A 22,792-nucleotide genomic window follows, 5' to 3' on the forward strand; every position below is an offset into this window, starting at 1 on the left:
GGATCCTCTTCGATGCTAAAAGACGGCCGCCACATGACTACCCTGTTAGTGCACAGCTGACAGCATGTCACCTGAGAAGCTGGCCATGAGCCAGACACTGAATCACACTTCCCCAAGCCAGGCCTGCTCATCCCGCTCACCCGGCAGTGCCAGGACCCTCCATCGAGAGCTACTTCTGCCACTTCCTCCAGTGCCTCCCATGGTGCCGGGTACATGGCCAAGCTGAGTGCCTATAGTGCACTCACTGGAATGTCTATGTCCCCAGCACTGGACCATAAGCTCCACAAGGACAGGGACTTAGCCATGCCACCTTCGTGTGTGCAGCTGCCACTGAGTGCCCAGCACGGGTGGCACTCAGGGAAGGTGTGTGCCCTGGAAGGACGACTACAAAGGCTCACTGTAACAGTCCACACAGAAACAGAGCAGCCATGCTCAGCTGCGCAGACATCTCATCTGGCCAGAGTGACACAGGCCAAGTCCCTCTGAGCAGTGGCTGCCCATTAGCTGGAGTGACTGCAGATCACAGTGCGGGGGAGGCCACAGACGCATCAGGTCGCTGGGACTGAGGCCCAAGAACAAAACATGTGGACTTGTCCTCAGAAAAAAAGCGTGACGAGGCACCTAACCCATTTTCCAGAACACACAAGTGAAGCCAATTCTGAACAAAAACGCACGCAGGTAGGAGGCTGGAAGGGTGAGCACCGACCACACGGCTTGCGGAGATGCTCTTGTTGGCCTGTCTTCACCCTTGCTCCTCCTCACGCCGTTCCTAACACTGCTCGGGGGGTTGTGCACTCCCTCCTACAGCCCTTGATGGCGAGGGCAGGCGCCGGCTTGCACCATGGGACCCTCTCTCATGAAAGGCAGCGAGAGGGAATGTACGCTTTAATCACCAAGGAGGCAGCATGCCCGCCTTCCAACCGAATCATTCATGTGCCCGTGTTACAACACCAAACCTCTGGGGACTGTCTCCCTGGACTTCAGGAGAGAGGGGCAAGCTCCTGGGATGACCTTGGAGTCGGTCAACACCATACTTGAGTGATGGGGTCCAAGGAGCCTGGAGCCAGGTCCGCCACTGTCAGGGGTGGTGGGGAAACGTCGGTGGAACCACACAGCGTGAAAAGCACAAGCAGCACGCAAGGGCAGCGCTCCCAGCCATAGCTGCAGCAGGGCAGTTAGTGGCTGAGGGGAGGGACTTGCTTCTCACCTGTCGAAAAGCACAGACACCCGCTCCATGGCAACAATCACTGACTCGCTGTCTGGGGCTGCAGGGTTAGGGTCCGAGGCTCTACCCGGACTGATTTTCTCCTTTCCTGAAACAAAAGCATTTAGTACAAAGGTTACATAATCTGTAGAACCCAACAGGCTCTACAGATGGTGCCTTGAACACACGAGTTTGAGTTCCTAGAGATGATATGCAAGCATATGACAGGCGCCCCCTGCTAGCCCAGGACCCAGCCCAGCTCCTGTGGCCCAGCCACATGGGATGCAGTGCCAGAGGCAGGGTTCTGATAGCTGCGCAGTGAGATGCCCTCAGCTCCAGAATCTCTCACCAAGTGACAGGGCTGGCTTAAGGTGACACTAAAGATGCCCAATCAGAGGGGACCCAGGTTCATGTCCCTCGAGTAAGTGCCTGTCTCATTTGAACAGAAGTTGGGCTACAATTACTGTCAGGTGCAGAGGACCCAGGCGTTCCCACGGCATTCGTATCTGCTCACCTGTGTACATGCAGGTGAGCATCAGGCCCAGGGCCGCCATGGCCCGATGTGGGCTGTGTACATTCACTCTGTCCACGCTCAGCTTAACCAGGGATTCCGTGTCCAGCCGGGAGAGCTGCTCTGAGAGCAGGAGGCGCTCCAGGCCTCGGAGGGCGCAGTGGTAAATGATGGAGGGAGTGGACTCCTCACTTCCGGACAGCATCACCCCACACATCTGGACAACAGAAAGTCTCCCGAGTCCAAGACGCATTACACTAGCTCAGGGTGTTCTTGCCGCCTCCTTCCCCCAAATAGACACTGGGCCACTGTACAATCCTACCAGGCCAAGGGCATGGAAGCCCACTCCCTGAGTCCAGAGGAAGACCACCAGGCTGCTCACCTGTATTACTGATGCTGAGAACTCTGGCCCCACGTCCAGAGGGTAGTTCTCGATCAGGTAGAACGCAGTGGCACACATCACCAGCACGTGCTGCTGGCTGTGGATGTTCACACAGCTGCAAACGGGAGACAACCACCAAGCTCAGCCTACACAGCAGCACTCCACTGCCTCCTGGAGTGCGCCCGCCCTGCAGGCTCCTGCAGGCTCCCACAGGCCTCTGCAAGCTGGCCTGACCCTCCAGCCTCTGTTCGGCCACTCTCCGGCAGGAAAGCCTGTCCACCTCCCCCACAGCCTGCCACCTCCAGAGCTTCTCAGAGACCTCTGGCCATGCACGCCCCTCCCATCGCCTCGCCTTGTCTCTGTCCTGGCCACTTCCCACTCCCTCCCCACCCCTCGCAAAGGCCTCTGAATTCCCTAACGCCGAGTCAGGTCTCCTCTACTCTCAGAGTGCCCTGCACTTGCTCTGTGTGGTACACATTATCTCACAACACACTGACTTGTGTGGTCTCAGGTCTGCCTTCCCCACAGCAGCGGCGGCCTCACCTCCTGTCCCCTGCCTGCCCTTTCTACCTAGATACCGCAAGCTTCCTGCATCCCCAACTCTGCTCCTCCTGAGTCCTCTGCACCCATGGTACCCAGAGCCCCTGAGCAGTGGCACCCATCAGCATAGTCAGGGCCTCTGCCACAGTCTGGGACCTATTCTGGGGCTACCCCCTCTGAGATCACACTGCTGCACCAACACGCATACTGTCGACACATGGGCACTGAGGCAGGCCCATTCCCAATGCGCACTTCTGCGTCCCCTGCATGACTTGGCTCTGTGCCAGCTCTGTTCCAGTGAGGACAGCTAAGGAAAAGGGCCTCCCAACAGGCCTGCGCCACCCCTGGCCTACACGAGCACAATGGCCTCTAGTGTGCCACCTGCCCTGCCCCAGTCCATCCCAAACACAGCCTGACAGGCCATCAAACCATGACCTGCTCACACCTCCATCCATCTGGGCCCCGCCTCTCACTGCAACTGTGCCAGTGAGGGTTCCTGAGACTCTTCTTCTCCTCCAAACCTTCCGTTCAACTTGACCCCTCCCCACCCTGCACCTGACGAAGGGGACAACTAGCTTTTGCTCCCAGCCCCTACTCATCTTTGCTCCTAACGCTTCCCTCAGCTCCCCCTCGCATCTGTTTGATGCAACTCCACCCTTCATCTGCCGTGGGTTCTAATGACAGCACTGCTACAGAGGCCTCAGCCCCAAGAGGGCTGCCCGTCTCTGCCCCAAGACTCTGCATTTGCAGGAACATGGAGCTCCCAAGACACACTCTAACAAGCTTGTCTGGCCTTCCAAGGGGCTCTGCTGCCAGCCGTGCTTTATCCACAACACATCTGTGCAGAACTGCACGTGTAGCTGCTTTAAGAAAAGGTGAGGTGGGTGGGAATACAGGGAAGTGTTGGGGAGCACAGGACTCGCAGTCAGGGGACGCTGCAAGAGGAGGCCAGAGCCTGGGAACAAGAACAGTTTCAGTGGGCACAGAACGAGTGCTAACAGCCTCAGGAACATGAGCTGGAAATGGACGTGTGGAGTGGGAGAGGGATGTAGAGAAAGCAGCAGCTCCTATCTCAGGGGACACCCAAGAGAGCTTCAGGAACGTCCCTGCATCCCCGTGAGAAGGGTTCCTCCCTGCATTCCTGCTTACACCTGTGGCTGTGTGGGCAGGGACCTGGTGTGCAGTCTGAAGGTGTAAAGTCCCTCTTTCCCCAGCCCATTCCAAGAACCCCCACCCCACGCTACAGAGGCTCCACTCACTGGGCAATCCCTTTGAGGTTGGAGATGATATAGTCGCTGACGACGGGGACGAGCTGCTTGGCAGTGTCGTCCAGGAGGTCACACTCCAACACGTAGAGGACGCCGTGCAGGGCTCCGATCCTGCTGGGCAGGTGGCTGCTCCTGAGTGTGCTCTCCAGCAGGCGGCTGACTGGCTCTGCCACGGCTTTGTCCTGGGGCACAAGCACACGGAATGACAGCTCAGGTCCCAGTGGCCTGCTTCCCCTGTGGCCCAGGGAGGGCTGCCGTCATGCTAAGGTGGAAGTCCAGTGTGCCCAAAGGAGTCCACACAGAAGGGCTGAGACTACTTCCTCAAAGAAGCCTGCATGCAGGGTTGGCCCCTGGCTGGTGCCTGGAAACTGGGATGTCGGGAGGGTGTCCCCTGACACTGGTCTATGTGAACTTGGACCAAAATGACATCAATTTCACTTAGCGTTCTAATAAAATGGAGTTTAGTGTACACCTAAGCACTCAGTACCATGCTCTTCATTTAAGATTCGCTCAACAGCAAAGAGAAGACCTTCACAGAAAACACTGCCTGCAGGTGGTAGCACCTTCAGTGTTTCCAGATTGTTCCCCTATGGAAAGGCCACTAATGCTGGCTGGCCACCCAGCCTCTGGGGGAATTCTGCATCCTCATGGTCTCAGGTTGCAGAGGATGACGTTTGCTGCTGATCAGTTCCTTCTCGTCCCTACCACCCTCTGTGCTGGTCCTGCCCATGCGGCTATGTGGCATCTCCCAAAGATCAGCTCCCACACGGACCTCTGGGTCCTGCTTCTCAGGCATGGCACCAGAATCTGCTGTTGAGAGTGCAGGTGTCACCACCATGGGCACACATCTCAAAAGAATGACATGCTACAGAATAATACTATCGGCACCAATGCACAACATACCAAAAACCCTCGCGGAAGATGACCGTCTTCAAGGAAAAATAGCATGTGCACAGACTGGGAACCCGTGCCCATGTGTCATTCTGCCTTAGGGTCTGCTTTTAAAAATTACCGCTACTTATCTGATTTACTGTTGCACAATATCTGCCTAGGGGATTGGGGCCTGAGAACAAAAACACAATGACAATTAAAATTAACTCAGCAGCTAAACTCCCCACAAAGAAAAATGGAGTCCTTACAAGTCCAGCTGCTTGACAACATCTCAGAAACACCAGAGGGTGTATACTTTGAAAAGATGTGTTTGCACTAAGAAAACCAACATGTTCCTTGTTGCTGTTCTCAGGATGGCTTCTAAGTCGCCACTGGGCACTAGGCTGAAGGCCACCCATGACAATGGTTGATCCCTGCTCTAGCATCCTGGCTCACAGAGGGCAGGTCTAGGGGCAGCATTGGGAAGGGGGTGAGAGTCAGGCTTGGGGTCACGGAGCCATGCTGCAATGGCTGAGCAATCAGCAGCAGAATGAGGAGGAACTCAGAAGGAAGACCACTTGACCTAGCTACGGTCTGAGTATTGTGTCCCCCAACGTTTCATATGTTGAAACCTAATCCCTTGTGCAAAAGTATTAACCAAGTGGGTCCTGTGGGAGGTGATTAGGGCATGACAGTGAAGCCCTCCTGAATGGGATTAGTGCCCTCATAAAAGAGGCCTGAGGGAGCCGGTTTGCCCCTTCCACCACGCAAGGACACAGTGAGAAGGCGCCGTCTATGAAGCAAGAAAGGGGCTCTCAGCAGACACTGAATTTGATCTTGAACTTGATCTTGAATTTGATCTTGAGCTTCCCAGCCTCCAGAACTGTGGGATATAAATTTCTGTTCTTTATAAATTATCCAGTCGAAGGTATTTTGTTACAGCTGCCCAAATGGACTAAAATAACCCTGATGCCAAGAACAGACTACAGTATCCAGACTTTGGGAGTGGAAATGCAGGGTTACTGTGACAAACAGTCCCCAGGCGGGAGGCTGTGTTGACTGAGAAGCCCAGGGGTATCTGAACCACATCTGAGAAGGTGTGGGGGGCCACCAGGCTGCAGGGCACACTGTGGAGAAGCCAGTCACGTTTCCACCATCTACACTGTCCTAGTGCCAGCACATACCACGGCCCTGTGGGGATGGCCTCTGTAATGACATACCGAACCAAGGGGTACAGGAGCCCCAAACCACAGCCTGGCCACTGCAACACACATCACAACGACCTGTGGAATGGTACCAGCACTAATGGGATCCTGCCAGCTGACCGATGCTGTGGTTCACGGTGTTGTGGGAGTTCAGCTCAGGACAGGCCTTCGAAGGAGGTGGCTGTACCAGCACCTCTGACCAACATCAGGCCCCAGCACAGAGTGGGCCCGAGTGGCTTAGACGGGCAGCCTCTGCACCCTTCACTCACCATTCCAAGGACGGCGGCTGCCTTGCAGGTGGCGGGCACCAAGTACTGCACAAGAATCTCGTCTTCTGAAGGATGCACCCTCCGCAGCTCTGTCAGCGTCAGGTACATCATCTCAAACTGGTTGCGCTCAGTAAACAAATCTGAGACGACCAGAAGCTGGAGACAGGAACATCAGGAAAGGAAGGGGAGAATTACATGCTATGAATGTCAGCAGCGCAGTCCCAAACACTGCTGGTGGCAAGGCACGCTCCCATATCCAAGGGAAAACAAAATACGGGATTCACAGGAGCCCTACTGGGAAAAGAAATCAACAAGAACCTGCAAATCTAAAACAGGGCAAACACATAACGTGAAGAGAAACAGGTAACCAGGTGTCCTGCTAAAAATGCCTTTGCACACACATGCCGCAGACAGAGGGCAAGTCGGGGCTCAGCTACCACCTGTGTGGGAACACTCACCACAGAAAAGGGCTACCAACTGTTATTTTTCTAAATACCAGCTCCTCCCTACACCCGGGAAGAGAGAAATGGGCGATTATTCATTTCAGAAATAAATGCTTTGACAGCTGTTCTCTTTGTCTCCCAAGCACTCTCTTCTCTAACATTCAGTTCCACACGTTACACCTAAAAACAATCTCGACAGGCACAAATGCCCCTGTTCTGTGGAGCTGTGCTGGCAGGCTGGGGTGGCCCTTCCATGGAGGCCACAAGCAGGCTGGAAGCCAGTAAATCATCTAAATCAGAGTCCTCAGAGGGGTCTGAGGATGGCTGGGATACCTAGATCCTTCCAGGGGCTCATGAGGTCAAAGCCGTTTCCAGGATAACACGAAGACGTTATTTGCCTTTTCACCCTTGTCCTCTCCTGAGTGGAATTTTCTACAGGTGAGACAATATTAACAGACTGATGCAGAGCAGATATGAGAATCCAGCTGCACTCTGATAAGCCAGATGTTGAAGAGATTTGAAAACATGTAAAACAAAGCTGTTCTCAATGTAAAACAAAATTATTACTATTATTTTTTTTTTTTTGTCTTTTTGGTGACCGGCACTCAGCCAGTGAGCGCACTGGCCATCCCTATATAGGATCCGAACCCGCGGCGGGAGCGTCGCTGCGCTCCCAGTGCCGCACTCTCCCGAGTGCGCCACGGGCTTGGCCCAACAAAATTATTTTTTATAAAAATTGTCATTTTTAAAAATGGATTAAGTAGCTATTTTTAAAACTTCTCAGTTTTCATTTCCAAACCTGTAAATACTGATAGTTACGGCCCACTGACACAAATGCTCTTCAGGGTCCTCAGTAACTGAAGAGTGTAAAGGACCCTGAGCCTAATTACCTAGAACACCTGTTCTAAATTGGTGCTTCTCAGAAGTGGGGTCCACGGGTGTGAGACTGCATGTCACAGGCCCTGCAGGAGGCAGACAGACAGGAAGGTGAGCCTTCAGCACTCTGATAGCAATGTGTATTTCCACGATACCTCAACTATATTTAAAAGAGTATCAATCTACCATGGATTGGACATGTAAAACACCAGACCCTCCTCACCTATTTTAGAAATACTAATTTACCATTCTATATCTGTGAATCTATAAGGGTTCCATCACAGGTTCTGAGAGATTACAAACCATGAGTGTGTGTGTCTGTGGGGTGTGTCTGTGATGTGTGCGTGGTAGGTGTGGGGTGCTGTGTGGGTGATGTGTGTGTATTGTGTGGGGAGTACAGAGTGTGTATGGGGATGCATGCAGTGTGTATAGTGTGGTAGGTATTGTGTATGGGTGGTGTATCATGTCTGTGTGTGTCGTGTAATGTGGTATGTGTGTCGTGTGTGGTGTGGTGTGTCGTGTCTGTCTGTGTATCATGTAATGTGGTGTGGTGTTGTGTGGTGTGTGTGGTCTGATGTGGGTGGTGGGTGGTGTGTACGGGGTGTGTCTCTGTGGCGCGTGCGTGCATGTGGTGTGCGTGGGCACATGTGTGTGCAAGGGGAAAGCGGGGAAGGCGAACTCACAGATCGAACCACTTCGCTGATGAGGATGACGGGGGTCCTTCTGGCCGAACTGGACGGCAGGATCCAGCGAGCGTACAATTCAAGCAGAAACTGTGAACAGGAGTGGATGTCGACTCCAGCCCGGTGTTTCCTGCAGAGTATGCGACAAGGATATTTTCCCCGTACACAAGATGAAAGGTTCATTTCAAGAAGCACCCCAAACAAATCAAATGACTGCTAAATTTCAAATTGCTTTTTTTTAAAAAAAAGGCCCACTGAAAACCTGGAGTTGACTGGAGATGTGGGTGCTGATGAAGGTGCGGGAACATCGGCCTCCTCCTCCTCCTCCTCGTCCCACTCCTCCTGTCGCAGAGGTGTGATGCTGTTTCCCAGCCACACAGAGTGTATGGACACCTGCCACAGAAATGGGACCCAGCTCAGCAAGAGGGCACAGGTGTTGCAGTGTGAGCAGGTGTGGCTGACTCCCTGGACTGAGCACACCTCCCTGTTGGGACACCCTGTCCCTTAGCAGAAATGGTTGAGACCCCCAAGTTTGGGGCACAGAAGCCCTACAGAGCAGCTGGGGCAGAGGGCCAGATTCGAATCTTCAACCTCAGGCTAAGACCTGGAGTGAGGCACGGCCAACCCCACAGGAGCAGCAGAGGAGGGGGAGGGAAGAGGCTCTAGGAAGGGACACTTTAGCTCCTAGGTGACATCTGAATGAAGACCCAGCAAAACAGGGAACCAACACATGGATTTCTTTTCACATCTGGTCCTCCCTCACTGGTAGTCATTGGTGGTAAAGCCCATTTGTCTGGATTATTCTCTTTAAAAAGCCCCTGGAATGCAAGAGGTGATAAACTGACTCTGGAGATGGCAGTGGGAAGGAAGGAGGTGCCCAGCGGGGGGCAGTAGGCAGCCAGCAGAGGCTGTTGGTCGGTCCCCACAGAGGGCGCCCAGCTGCGGGAGGTGGCCTAGAGCTCCCACACTCTAGGACAAATGGCTCCCGTACCCTCAGCACAATGCCTTTGTCCTCCCTTCTGCCTGGCTCCCTGGGAATCCTCCAGCACTCAGCACAGCAGCCGTGCACAGTGTGCTCCCCACCACTGGTGACAGTAGCTCCAGCTCCTGCTGCTAACACCGACAGCCACTTCTCCCTCTGACCCTAGTAGCCTGCAGAGCAGGCAGTGGGCAGGCAAGCCGAGAGTCTGTAAAAGCATTGCTCAAGCAGAGGAATAGTGGCCCCTGTGCTCCACCTGCCCAGACTCCATCCCCTCTCCCAAAAGCAAGTGGGGACTCAGACCAGTGGCACTTGGAGGCCAACAGACATCCCAGATGGGGCAGTGGTGGAATTATATTTCAGCCCCAATGTAATCCCACCCACTGGGCTGGCGAATGGCTGGTTGTGGACCAAGCACAGAAGGAAGAAGACTCAGGAAAACAGCGACAGAGCCAGAAGAAACAGCTCAGCCATGGAGCCAGTGTCACCAGACCCCAGACAAGGCCACGGGCACCCAGCGAGCCCCCAGACCTCCCACTCATAGCTGGCCCTTCAGAAACACAGATCCATAACAATTACATCAGATTCTAAAGGTCACTTCCAATGATCCTGGGGTGAAAGAACCTCTGCAAAGGTGAAAGAACGGAGGTTTGTCTGCAGCCTCATTCCACCTAAGTCAGAAAAGCCCAAGCTCCTTGCTCCCTGAAGCCAAGAGGCACTGAGGGGACCAGAGGAGTGACATGAAGGCAGAGAGCAGGGGACAGGGACAGGCACCGAGGGGACCAGAGGAGTGCCATGCAGGCAGAGAGCAGGGGACAGGGCCAGCAGCAAGATGTCCAGAGGGCTCTGCTGTGTAGGCTATGGGCCGGGAGCTATGAAGTGGAAATCCTCAGAACTAACAAGTGTTTCCAAACATTATGACCAGCCCAGTAAGGGGTCATGCTGTCCATCTGTACACTGAAAGCTGTGTCACCGCATCTCTCTGAGCCAGAAGCTGGGGTGCCGCGGCCAAATCTGTGGCCATTAGAGCGGGGCCCTTTCCAGTGTCCATTCCCGCCTGAGCTGCTCTCACCTGGCTCCATGCTACATCCTCAACCCATCTCTCTGCGTCCTGCAATCCTTTCCTAATTCCAACTCAATCTGTAACGTCATATATGGAATATTTTAAACCTTTTTGGAATAAAGGCTATAAACCAAAACAAAAGCAAAACTTCCTTTCGTTCAAAAAATGAGCTCAAGGGCCAGCCCGGTGGCGCACTGCTACAGTGCGCCGCTTGGGAGCACGGCGGCGCTCCCGCCAAGGGTTCGGATCCCATATACAGACCGGCCGCTCACTGGCTGAGCGAGGTGCGGGCGCAACACCGAGGGTTGCGATCCTGTTGCCGGTCCCGGTCCGGTACGGGCGCGACACTGAGGGTTGCGATCCGTTGCCGGTCACAAAAAAAGATAAAAAGAAAAAAAAAAATTTTTTGTTTCTCCCAGATTAAGTGGCTGAAGTGTGAGGAGAGACAACAAAGACTACGGAGGGGACGTGGCGCTGGCGGGACTGACCTGGCCCAGCTTGTAGCTCATGTTCCCCAGCTCGCGCTCAGGGTTGATCTGCAGCAGCAGCTTCTCATGGCTGATAAGGGCGCCTGCAAAGCAACGAGAGCGTGAGCACGGTGCGGGGCAGCCCACCACTGCCCCAGCTGCATGCCCTCACCACTGGCAGGATGCCCAGGGTGTGCAGGGCCCCATGTTCTTGGGGGTTTTCTTTGAAACTTCGTAACCCATTAAGCTGGCAGGACTGGTGGGCAGATGGACTATCACTCTTTCCCTGTAGCAGACACGACTGCAGCACTCATCTACCACCCCTCAGTTTCCGACTCTGAATGGAACTGGTTGTAGGCTAAGGTACAAAAGCTTAACAGAACCAGCGGCTGCAGGCGAGGCGACAGTCCGAGCAGCAAGCTTTCTGTGAGGCCCCCGGCAACCACTTTGGGGGGAACAGTACCTTCCGGAACTATGCCTCAGTACCCAGGTTGTCTGGGGACTCCCAGCAGGGGCAGGGTATAGGACGATGCCCCCACTCAACACTCCTTTCATGCCCCCCATTCCACATACCAGAAGACCTCCTCTCCTGGCACCCCCATCTCCCGGCCACCAACAACCTGGTCGGATGCCCCTAGCTAACCCTCCCCAGATTGAGCACTGACCCACCCGCCCCAAGAGCCTTTCCCACCTCTCTCCCTGGAAGTGTCTGTTCTAATCGGAGCTCCCAGGCCATTTGTCTGTACATCTCCCAGGAACCTCTCCCTTCTGTCTTCTGTGACGGTTACACCATTTTTCATTAATTCAAAACCCCATAAACATCTGGGGGCACACAACTCACTGCACTTCCACGTAGAACCTTTTCCAAGTGATGCCTTTGAGGTACTAAAACTTACAGCATCTAACAACTCCTAAAACTAGGGAACCACAGCTTTATGCTAATACTATTTGCAAAACAAAAGATGTGCATTTTTAAGAAAATCCACAAAACTCCCTTCTTTACCCTAGGGTGACAAACTCCAGTGCCTCCTGTTGTGGAGCAGGCACTAATAGGGTATGTGCTCTGAGCAGCCCCCAGAGAGGGCAGGTGTGGGGAGTAGGGAGCACAGACACAGGTGTGCCCCAGCCCCACGGGGCTGTCAGAGAAGGCACTGTGCTCCCGCCACATCGGCTTTCTTATGAGAAGCTGGAGATTCAGATTGCTCAGATAAACTGTTGATTTTTCAATGTGAGTAGCTAATTTGGCCTTTAAATCCTGCGTAGGCTGTCCATCTTTCAGTTTCTGAGAACGCTTTCGTTTCCCACAACTTGCCTGGTGCAAGACACAGTGTTTCTAGTACATTTCCAGTTTTACTTCCTCAAGACTGTACAATTTTCCCAGGCCTGAATGAGACTCCCACCTATGAACTAGGGCAGTGTATGTGGGACCGCAGCCTCCCCACATAATCCAGGCCTGCCTGTCTCACAGGGGGTGAGTTTGCTGGTCATATTCTCATTCTACCCCAAGTTCAACAGCCTCCTTCCCCCAGGTACCTGTAGTAGCCGGAGACAGAGAGGGCACAGGATCCCACGCCTGGTATAAGTGATGGGTGGTGATATTCTCTCTCTTTGAAACCATTGCTTGGATCTCCTGCTCCACAATCCCTCTGATAATGCTCAGCTTCCTCCCAATCCTAAAATTCAGAACAAAGGTAAAGACCGTTTTGGTTCCTTCAAAATCTTACAAGTGACAAACCCCAGGACTTCCCTCCTGCTTTGCCTAAAGGAAACTCACTTTGAGAGTGGTCTCCTGTCTGAGGACCCTGAGGCGGGCGTCCTATGAGCCTGCTCACTCTTGCTCTGCTGGAGTCTGCCCCTAAACACTCAATGACCTCAGGTATTTTCATGCTGCATTTTCAACTTGTCACTGGCCATAAGACCACTTTTTGATCTGCACCTCTGTGGCAAGCTACGTGCACAGTGTATTTGTTTTCAATTCTGGCAACAAAGGAAAGGGCCTGGGTGAAGCTGCTGGTCACTGGGTGGGGTGGGGGTCACCTCACTGTCCCCAGCACTGGCCATGCCCTGGAGACACACAGGAACTCAAGCAAACCTGGTATCAAGAGCTTTCAGGGGCTTGTTCCGGGGCTGCTGCTCCAAGCAGCTCACAGCTGGGTTGCCGGCAACGGGCACAGTCATTGCACTGAGCACCAGGGAAGTGATAGCCTGCACAGCCAGGACGTTGATCTGGGTCCTCTCCGTGTCTTCCTGGAAGGACAGCCTACACGTTAACAACACGAACAGTGAGACACCAACAGCCAACTCCGCCTCCACTTGGTAGGTAGAACCCATAGGCCACATGGCCCTGCAGGGAGAAAGTGGAGCCTGAGTGCCAGGGATGGATGTGGCTTCCCGCAGTCAGGGTCTTCTGGCTGCCTGCGTATACCACGGCATAGGCCCTGAAACAGATCTGACGGGCAACTGTCTACTTTTCAAAGCAAGGTCTCCCCAAACTCCAAAATACAAATTACTTTTTAAGAAGCTGTCTTTAAATCCTCTCACTAATTTTAGGGGTACTGCATACGACAACCTGCTAGCTTCTACGGATGAACTTAAAGACAACCTTCATGACTTACGACATGTGTCCACCCTTTGAACCAGCATTTCTGCAAGTGTACACCACACCTTCCATCAGAGCTAAGGGTCCAGGTCCCTGACTTCTAACACCTCAGGCTATGCTTTACCTGAACATGGTTGTTATCAATATCATACTAACACAATATCATTAACACTTCAAGAAGCCTAATAAAATCTCTGCAAAACACTTTAAAAAATGAAAGTAGGTACATACACATGGTCTTCATAAAGTGCCTTTTCATTTTAATTCAATCCACACTCTCTGAATATTGATAACTAAACAGAACTTGAAGATACTTTCAAGAAAGGATACTATCTAACTGGTCCTTTATGTGGACTGTACCATAATGAAATGCATTCCAGCTGTAGGTCCCACGGGACAGATTTTTAGGGGAGATCTGTCCTTGCTCTGGAACATAAGCCAAGACATGATCTGGCTACTCATTTAAAAATAAAGTAAGACAGAAAAACACCAGCTTCCTGCCTTCCTCGTGCCCACCACCGAAGATACACACAATGCCACGACCCCCTTGGGGCGGTCAGCAAAGTCATGGTGGTGTGTGGCCTCACCTCCGGTGGGCTCTCCTCCTGCTCCATCACAAGGGGCTGCGTCACCAGCACACCAAGGAGGGTGGCCCAAGTTTCTTCAAACTGGGTACGACTGGTCCACCCTAGAAATGCAAATGTTAGGTTAAACAGTTCCACCCACTTCTCAAACTTGTCAGCACAGTGTTGATGGTTACACTGCTACAGCACTGACCGTGGAACAGGCAATGCTCCCAGGGTGCCACTTACAGCAACTTCTTCAATCCTCACAACAATTCTATGATGGTAGGGAGCACTACTCTCTCCATTTTATCAACCAGGAAACTGAAGCAAAGAAGTCAGCTCCACTGTCCAAAGCTATATGACAAGTCAGTGGCACAGGCCAGCTGTGTGGACATAGTGACACTGAAAGGCTGTCCACATGGGCTGCACTTGAGTGGGATCAGAGCCACTTCTGTCCTGCTCAGAAGGCAGCTCAGAAGTCTCCTGAAGTCAAAACAGTGGTGAGGCCGATGGCTGTACAACTCTGTGACCTGTGCTCTCTAAGCAGGCAATTTGTGTGGCGTGTGAATTCTATCTCAATAGAGCTTAAAAACTAGAAAGTTAAAGCAATGGTTCCTCTGACCCTGTCTAGAAGAACAGCTCTACAGAGAACGTAAGCTGGGCAGAACACTCGAGACTCAGGGGCAGCATATCTACGGGCCCTTCTCAAGTATGGCCATCCATGACCTACATTCAAAGTGGAATTCCATCACCAGTTGTTTCTGAGGCCTGCGCCTAACGTCCCCATTAATGACCTGGGAGGTAGAGGCCACGCCACTCGTGTTAAGGTCACAAGTGACAAGATGGGGGGTGTGGAGGACAGGAAAACTAAAGCACCAAATGTCAGGACCTCCTTGGTAAACTGGATATAGAAAGAGAGACTGACTGATTAGATAAGGATAGATATAGATACAGACAGGCACACGTGACAGTTCGCACACGGAAAGAAGAAAAAGATGAACAAGAAGAAGGGGCAAGCGCAAGCGCAAATATCAGAAAAAGACGTGGCACTGTCACGGGTCAGCAGGTCTGGCTGACCGATCGAGAACGAGGAGACCTAAGTGAGAAAAGGAGCCAGAACTGGGCAGCGGAAGAGACTGGGAGGCTGCCTGATACCAGCCTTCAAGGAGAGGAAAGAGGAAAAGCTTCCTGAGGTAGCTGGCGTCAGACACCTACACAACTTCATTTCGGACAGGAAAATGAAATGCCTAGTTGACTAAAGAGGAAGGTACAGGCAAACGGTGTCTGCTGCCAGAACCTTCTGGGACCAAAATAAGCACAAAATCTGCAGAAGCCCAAGGGACTGTGGGTGGACCCAACGGTGGAATCAGACAGCCCACCAAGGATTTCCCAGGATGAGACGAACTTTTTACGAAATGCCACAGCAGGGTTCAGCCACTCAAGATTTACTGGTGACAACCCCACCACCAGAACATGCCTCCGGCCATAAAACATGGACAAAACAAAGCATCTTACACTGTTCTTGAGAAGGCAGAGAAGAATCCTGACAGGAAGCCTACTAATGCTACCATTTATTGACATACTTTAATTTCTAAACGAGCAACTATTCTCATGAAATAGTCATGATCCCTGTTTTACGGACGACAAAACTGAGGGTCCTAGAGGGTAAAATGACCTGCCTCGCAGCACACAACTAAGGGGTTAGTAGCAGGGCCCAGCGCTGTCCGACTCCCAAGTCTACTTTTTATGCACACCACTGTCCTGGCTCCCGGGAAGGTCAGTACCAGGAGACTGAGGCCACCACCTTCCTTGCTCTGCTCTTTCAGTGACAAGACAGCAGGATCAGCTGGTGAACACAAGAAAGTACTTGGAGAAAATCCCTCCTGCTATTTAGCTCAAGTGCATAACTTGAAGACAGAATTCAGCTTCCTGTTATCAATTACATGTATACCTCTCCTGACTTCAAACAAGCCTGGTATACAAAGACCTGGGATTAAATACACACACACACACACAAACTTGGATCTAATTTCTCACTGTAATACAGAGTTTGCAAAATGTATTCACACAGGTTTATATGGTTACCATCCCTAAATCTTTCTTGGAATAAAATGAGAAGATCCCAATGCTGGAGCTTTGGGTCTCCCACGGCAGATATTGGATGACCGTCTGATAATGCTGAAGAAGTCATGGGAATACCTAGTGTGTTGATGCGGTAGATGAACTCCTTAAAGACTTCCTTTTCCTGGAGGAACTCCACAGGGATCTCGGGGAACACTGTGCCAAAATCACCACCTGGTTTAGGTGACCATCCGAGTTTCCACACCTAAGAAGATGAAAAAGAAATAACGTAATCCCCTACAGTCAAGACAGCCACACTGTGCAGAAGCCAAGCAACACCTCTCCTCCCAGCCAGGCCGGGCCAGCTGCCCCTTCCCACTCCCACAGACCCGCCAAGAGCCAGTGCGCTCCTTCCCGAAAGCAGCTCAGAGTCCTTCGCCCTGGACTTCTTCCCCATCAGTGCACCTCCCAAATCTCCTCCTCCCCCTGCTCTCCAGCCTCATCTTGTCCTCTGGGCCAGGCCCACCACCTTTCCCCCAGGCTGAGGCCCGCTGTCTGTGACCATCAGGTTCTCCATGGAACTGCCGGTAGAGGCAGAGGAGCACAGACTGCACTCTCGTCTACAAGTAACAGGTGGCATGTCAGAGTACAGACAAATGTCAGCGACGTTCAGTCTCACACAGAAGAGCGTACTGGCAAGCAGGCCAGAAAAAGAACCACACTACCACTTCTGTAAATTCCAAGAAGTCAAGCGCTCTGTCTGTGAAGTGCTCCAACAAACACCATGGACAGAAGGATGCCCGGAGGCAGACCTGACACTATTCCAGTAGCAAGATCAGCAGACCACCCAGCGAGCTCAGCGACAGAGGACCCAATGGAGCCCAAGCCAAGAGCCCTGTTCTGGATTCCTGTAGCCAGCTATGGGTTTGTGTGAGGGCAGAGAGGCCTTTGATAACGGCCAGCCGATCTCTCACTTCACCACAGGAGACCCTCTTTAAATCTCTTAGGCTACCCACAAAAATCTCTGTGCACTTCCAGAGGGAGGCTATGTGGTGCCTGTCACAGCCACCTTCCAGATGAGGGCACTTCAGGGCACTCCCTGGTGTAAATTAACAGCCCTTGCTGGAGTGCCATCTACAGCAAGCAGCCCATGCTGGCATATCCTTGGAGTGTGCTCCAGACAACGTGACCTCTAGATTGTGCCTTCCTGCATCTTCTCCCCATGCGCTTCCAAAGGAGCAGTCAGAGTCTCAGAACCACATACTCAGAACCAGGGACTCCTTGTGTGCAGAGAAGGGGCTGAGAGCAAGTCCTGCACGATCACAACGGGCAGCTTCTCCAGAGGCTCCTCCTCTTCCCAGAAACACCAGCAACTACCTGTGCTTGCACTGTCAGCCTGCTGGGCTCTTCCTTGGAATGGGCCCTCCATCTGGAATAATTTCAGCCTCCACAGCAAAACCCTCCTCATCCTGCAGGGTCAAACCACTACTTCCTCAATGCAAGCTTCCCCAAAATCTCCCACATGAACACATGCACACACACAGGGAGGTCGTGCCAGGTGGCAGGCATAAGCCCTCTCCAGGCAGAAACAAGCCCCTTCCCTCGGGACCTTTCTCTGTTCTGGCTAACCTTTACCTACTGATTCTATTACCTGAAACAAGAGTTCTCATCAATAATGCCTATTAGTAGTAGCAGTAGCAGCAGCACTGTTTTTGTGGCTGGCTGGTACCAGGATCCGAACCTGTGACCTCATTGTTATAAGGCTGCCCTCTAACCAAATGAGTAACAGGCCAGCCCAATCATGCCTATTCTAAACTGATTCTGAAGACAATTTTAAAAGAGGAATTGCAAAAGTGGTTTTGCCAAAATGCACGAATAATCTCCAAGGGCAACCACCTTTAGAAGAAATACTCACTTGAGCAGGTGTAATTTCTGGTCTGCCACTAAAGAAATTAGTTGGATTACTTCAGAATCACATCTAACATTAATCTATTATGGAAGATGAAATTTTACCTAGTGATATAACACTTCACCTCAACTTAGAAAATCACCACACAATATGCCCAAGGAAGCCACCCATGGCCATAGCCACAGGAGACAAGATGTGTAGCCACTGCATGGAAGCACCTGGGCAGCTGAGACTGTTTCACCCTCTGGAACATGGTCAGTCCAGAGGCTTGCCTGTGACTTCATTTTATTCTGGTCTTCTCAAAAGAAGGGGCCAGACTCACCAGGGGGGGCACGCGTGTGTAGCTGTTGACAAGGGGCAAGCGGGCCAGGCTGATGACGATGTTCTTGAGCACAGGGGTGAGGAACGCTGGCACACTGCTGTTCCTCTTATGACCCAAAGCCAACACCGACTGCAGAGACTCCACCATTTCTGCCACCATCTCGCAGGCCGTGATGATATACTTAGGACCTGAAGAAGCAACCATGGCGGAGAGCACTTTTTGTCAAAACACACTCCAAACCCACCCCATGGAAAAGCACGACCCTACAAAGAGTCGCTCAAGCCAGGGTGCACCTAGACTTTGAGCTGGTCACTGAAGCCTGCAGACTGACCTCCTTCCTGTCTGTCTAAACCACGTGATCTCTGTTTCTGACAGGACTGCCGTGAAGGTCTTGAACCTGAGCTTCTGCCTCTGACCCAGGCCCTCTCGCCTGCCCTCCATGATGCAGCTGGCAGCAGCTTGCTAATGCAGCTAAAAGCAATCTTGTACTTCCTGGGCTTCAAACTTGCTTCCAGGCCTCCACTGCCCTGTGGCTTTCTCTGGCTCTCCCAGGAGCTGGTGCTTGTCCCTAAGCTAGTATGCAGAGACCATGCTGTGGCCCTGGTTAATCATCTCCCCTGGGTCAGGGGTTCTCAAGGGGCTAAGGTGGGGTTCTGATGGGAACCCCCATGGGAGAAGGTAGAGAAGAACTGCACACCCTCAGGTAAAGACCACGGCACTGGCCTCTCAGCTTCTAGAGGACAGGGACTACTCCTTATTCACTTTGAGTGTGGCACATAGTACGTAAAAGAAAATTCTTCATTGAGTTGATAAATCTTTAGTGAATGGATATTACCCTCAGTCTGTGAAGATTCAACAGTTTCGGTAACTTCCTAATACAGAGAAAGACTTCTTACTGGACTCAAGAAATCCACCCCCAAGCTAAGAGAAACCAGGTTGGCTTTCATAATATCAACTGGACAGTCTTTAAGAAGGGCCGTGGAGAATGAGCACAATTAACCCAAACTAAATACGCTCCAGCCAGTGGCTAGCCTACTCTGATTCAATCCCTTGAAATGTCTTAACTATTTTAGAGCAATGAAAGTTCGAATTATAACTAAAATCATAGTAGCATCTGCTGAGCTCTTATAACAAGATTGGCATTTGTTCCAGGTGCTTTACATGCATTAATTTACGTAATCCTCATACCAGCTCTATAAGGTTGGTAATCTTCCTCTCCTCACTGCAAAAGCACAGGATAAATAACCTGAGCTGCCATTCAGCTAGGAAACAGCTGAGCCGAGAGATGGATGCCGTCATACTCCTCAGCTATCAACAAGAAATCATGAAATCACAAACTAAGGGCTGAAAGAACCATAGAGTTTCGAGATAAAAGTTTAGAGAAGAGCTTGGCTGTGTACTGAAATGCCATTGCTTATGGATCACTGTGCAAGTACAAACCTCAAACACTGAACTAGATACTACACTTAAGACTAAAGACAGGAACGCTCCATCCACGACTAAGGTTGCATTACAGCTGATCCAAAGTGTGTACATACTCATGGCTAAAAAGGCTTACTTCTTGAGCCATGGAACATGGAGAAGACACATGGTATTCCAAGTAAGAGTGCTCCATACAAAAGACATACAAGACCACCAGGTGAGGCATATCTTCCCACCTTTTGGGACAGGCTGCAGGTGACATTCCCAGCCAGACCCTGGAGTGAAGGAGCTGAAATGGCCCCAGAAGCCTGGAGGCCCTGTGAGGACAAGGAGTTAGTCCACTGGCCAAAAAGTCCTCCTCCCGACCGGCCTTGCCATCATTTTCATAGTAAAATACCTAACTCTAGAATCGGGAGGAAAAGACATGAAAAGCTATGGTATGTGTCTAAGCCTAGAATAGGTTTAAATGACTGGGATTTGGATGTTCTTTTTTCTCTAGGAAGAGCAGGAATTTTCTTTTAAAAATCTACCAAAAGAGATGGCTGAACTAGACACTCAGGTCACCAAACACTCATGTGACTATTTCCACTGACTTCAAGTTCCCTGCTATTTCTATTCACTCACTCACCATTCAACAAACGTGTGCTGATCACTTACAACGGGCCAGCCATTAATTTCTGAGAACACAAAGAAGGAAAACATGTTCCCTGCCCTCAAGGAGCACAGAGCAACTGACAGTGTGGAGAGTGTTGACACTGGGTGGGAGCTTCCAGAGGAGGCGCAGACCCCGGTCTGCAGGGAAGGATGCAGATCAGGGAGGGCTTCCCAGCAGTGTGACAACCTGGCTGTTCACAGGGTGGTTAAGCAGAGAAAAGAGCATGCACAAAACAACGGACTAAAGTCCCCCTCGAGTTTAGGGATAAGTGATAGGACACCCAGTTAAAGCAAGCTTATGAGAGTCCACAGTTACCACTTTACAATGAAAATGAATACCAAGTCCCAGAAGAAACCCAGGTAAGAAAGATGGGTCTTGGGACTTACTCTGTGTGTCTGAACCAATTTCGTCCTCTCTGACAGCCTTTCGAGTATTTATCCTTCTTTCTGGACTAAGAAGCTGGTCTCCAGGCTGCACTGCAACTAAAATTACAACAGAACAAACATAACTCCCAAACACTTGTATCAGTCCACTTGTGCAGCCTCAAGAAAATTCAAAGTGACAGACGACGTCAAATGAGGTCTAGATTCCCTAGAACCAATTTTGGACAAATAGAAAATACAGGTTGAATGTCTCTAATCCAAAAATCAAAACTGCACCAAAATCCAAAACTTTTTGAGCACAGACATGACACTTAAGGAAATGCTCATTGGAGCATTTTGGATTTGGGATTTTCAAATTAGGGATGCGAACCAGTAAGTATAATGCAAATATTTCAAACTCTGAACAAATCCAAATTCCAAAACACTTTTGGTCCCAAGCATTTTAGATAAGGGACACTCAACCTGGATGAAACCATACTAGACTTGGTAGCAATCTCTTGGTTAATCATCCATGTTTGCAGACTTACACTTCCACATTCAGATTTCCAAATCCCCCCAGCGTCTGCTGTCTGCCATCTCTAACCCTGAAGGGTTTATCAGACAGCTCATGATTCATTCTTACTAAAAGCATCACTGTAACCCTCAAGAAGTTTGGCTTTTAAAAATTAATCCCTGGATTTTTGTTTTCAAGTTGACTACAATGCACACATGAGAACAATTTAAATAATAAAACATCAAAATATCACTCTATTATGTTTAATTTAAAAATACAAAACTTCAAAACGCCCTCTAACATGTAAACTGTAATGTTCAATTTTTTAAAAATCTTGGCAAATAACCCTTGTTGAGGACACTGTTCCTTGAAAAGAATAAGTCACTTTTATTTTACAATATATTAGTATTATAATGCAGTATAGAAACAATTTCTACTCTAAAACAAATGATTTTTTGAATAGAATCTTATTTATCTTATCATCATTTAGGACTAAATCCATGGAACTAGGACCAGAGATCAAATGGACGTTAAATTTAGAAGTACTTTTATGAAAGCTGGCAAGTTCAAGTTAAATTCTGGTATAGACTCCAAGATGCTGGAGATTCAGAGACAGGCCCTTCCTAAAGCAAGGCCTACATTTTACCCACCTCTCTACCCCAGTTCGTAACTTACATAACTGCCAAATAGGTGGCACAAAATAAAAATGTTTTTACCAGATTTGCTGCTGATTACTGGTTCAACTGACCGAGGATAAGAAACCCATTCACAGACATGGACTTACTGGCCTCCAGCACGAACCGCACGCAGTGAATGAGGGAGCAGGCATGGGTCACAAACTCTGCACAGGAGACCACACTCCAGAGGCTGGGCAGCTGCAGGGCCAGGCAGCAGCAATCTAGCCCCGCCTGGAGATCCAAGCTCAGTGGGACCTGCTCGTGGATCAAATGCCATGACAGGGCCTAGGAGGGAAAGTCTGTGCTGAAGAACATCCACATATGTGCTTCCAGAATTGGGGGCCTCCAGGGAAGCAGTGCGACTCACAGCTGGGGTGGAACTGTTCAATGCATCAAGAGGTCAGCAGGTCCAGAAGGATGGCTCTGACCTAGCTGTCCTGGGCATCCACCTTGGCTCCCTCCCATTCGGTCCTGACCCACCAACTCCCCTCTCTGCCAGAATGCCCACCCTGTTCTGGCTGCATCTTTTTCCTTCAGCTCAGTGGACTTCTCTAGAAAACTCTCCTGGGTCGCATGGCCTCCAGGACAGAGGCTCTTCCCTAGGGCACCCACAGCATCAGGCCTTGCCTCTGTCACAGGCACAGAGGTGGAATTTGAGAGCGTGACTCTGGGGATGGCAGGCCTTGGGTTCAAATGCTGGACTGGCCACTTCCCAGCTGGGTGAACCTGTGCACATCACGGAACCTCTCTAAGAAAGATGGAGTAACAGTGTCCACCTCACTGGGCTGTTGTGAGAACCAAACAAGACGATAAAGTATTTCATCCCACGTGCAGCAGGCGCATAATATAATTGGTAGCAATAGCTCTGTACTGTAATCATATGTTTGCTTTCCAGTCTTCCCACTAGGCTGAAACCCAAGGGCAAGATCACAGACTGTGTGACCT

General features: G+C 51.0%; 1 protein-coding gene across 3 annotated transcripts in view; it reads right to left on the bottom strand.

The window, feature by feature from the left end:
• Window positions 1–22,792, bottom strand: part of HTT (huntingtin) — a 118,699-nt gene that overhangs the window by 6,212 nt on the left and 89,695 nt on the right. For 2 of the 3 annotated variants that reach the window (XM_008577971.1, XM_008577972.1), the window contains 15 exons: window positions 21,955–22,132; window positions 20,681–20,776; window positions 18,218–18,405; window positions 16,125–16,251; window positions 13,947–14,047; window positions 12,853–13,007; window positions 12,294–12,433; window positions 10,782–10,864; window positions 8,514–8,644; window positions 8,252–8,381; window positions 6,250–6,405; window positions 3,897–4,087; window positions 2,098–2,212; window positions 1,719–1,932; window positions 1,208–1,313 (listed from right to left, as the gene is read on the bottom strand). In XM_008577971.1, coding sequence (XP_008576193.1) covers window positions 1,208–1,313; window positions 1,719–1,932; window positions 2,098–2,212; window positions 3,897–4,087; window positions 6,250–6,405; window positions 8,252–8,381; window positions 8,514–8,644; window positions 10,782–10,864; window positions 12,294–12,433; window positions 12,853–13,007; window positions 13,947–14,047; window positions 16,125–16,251; window positions 18,218–18,405; window positions 20,681–20,776; window positions 21,955–22,132 — 2,111 coding nt within the window. Of the gene's footprint in view, window positions 1–1,207; window positions 1,314–1,718; window positions 1,949–2,097; window positions 2,213–3,896; window positions 4,088–6,249; window positions 6,406–8,251; window positions 8,382–8,513; window positions 8,645–10,781; window positions 10,865–12,293; window positions 12,434–12,852; window positions 13,008–13,946; window positions 14,048–16,124; window positions 16,252–18,217; window positions 18,406–20,680; window positions 20,777–21,954; window positions 22,133–22,792 lie in introns of those variants that run through there. The other variant, XM_008577973.1, reaches the window with a different exon arrangement.

This window comes from Galeopterus variegatus, unplaced genomic scaffold (genome assembly GCF_000696425.1).
Source record: "Galeopterus variegatus unplaced genomic scaffold, G_variegatus-3.0.2 Scaffold1613, whole genome shotgun sequence".
Lineage (NCBI taxonomy): Eukaryota > Metazoa > Chordata > Mammalia > Dermoptera > Cynocephalidae > Galeopterus > Galeopterus variegatus.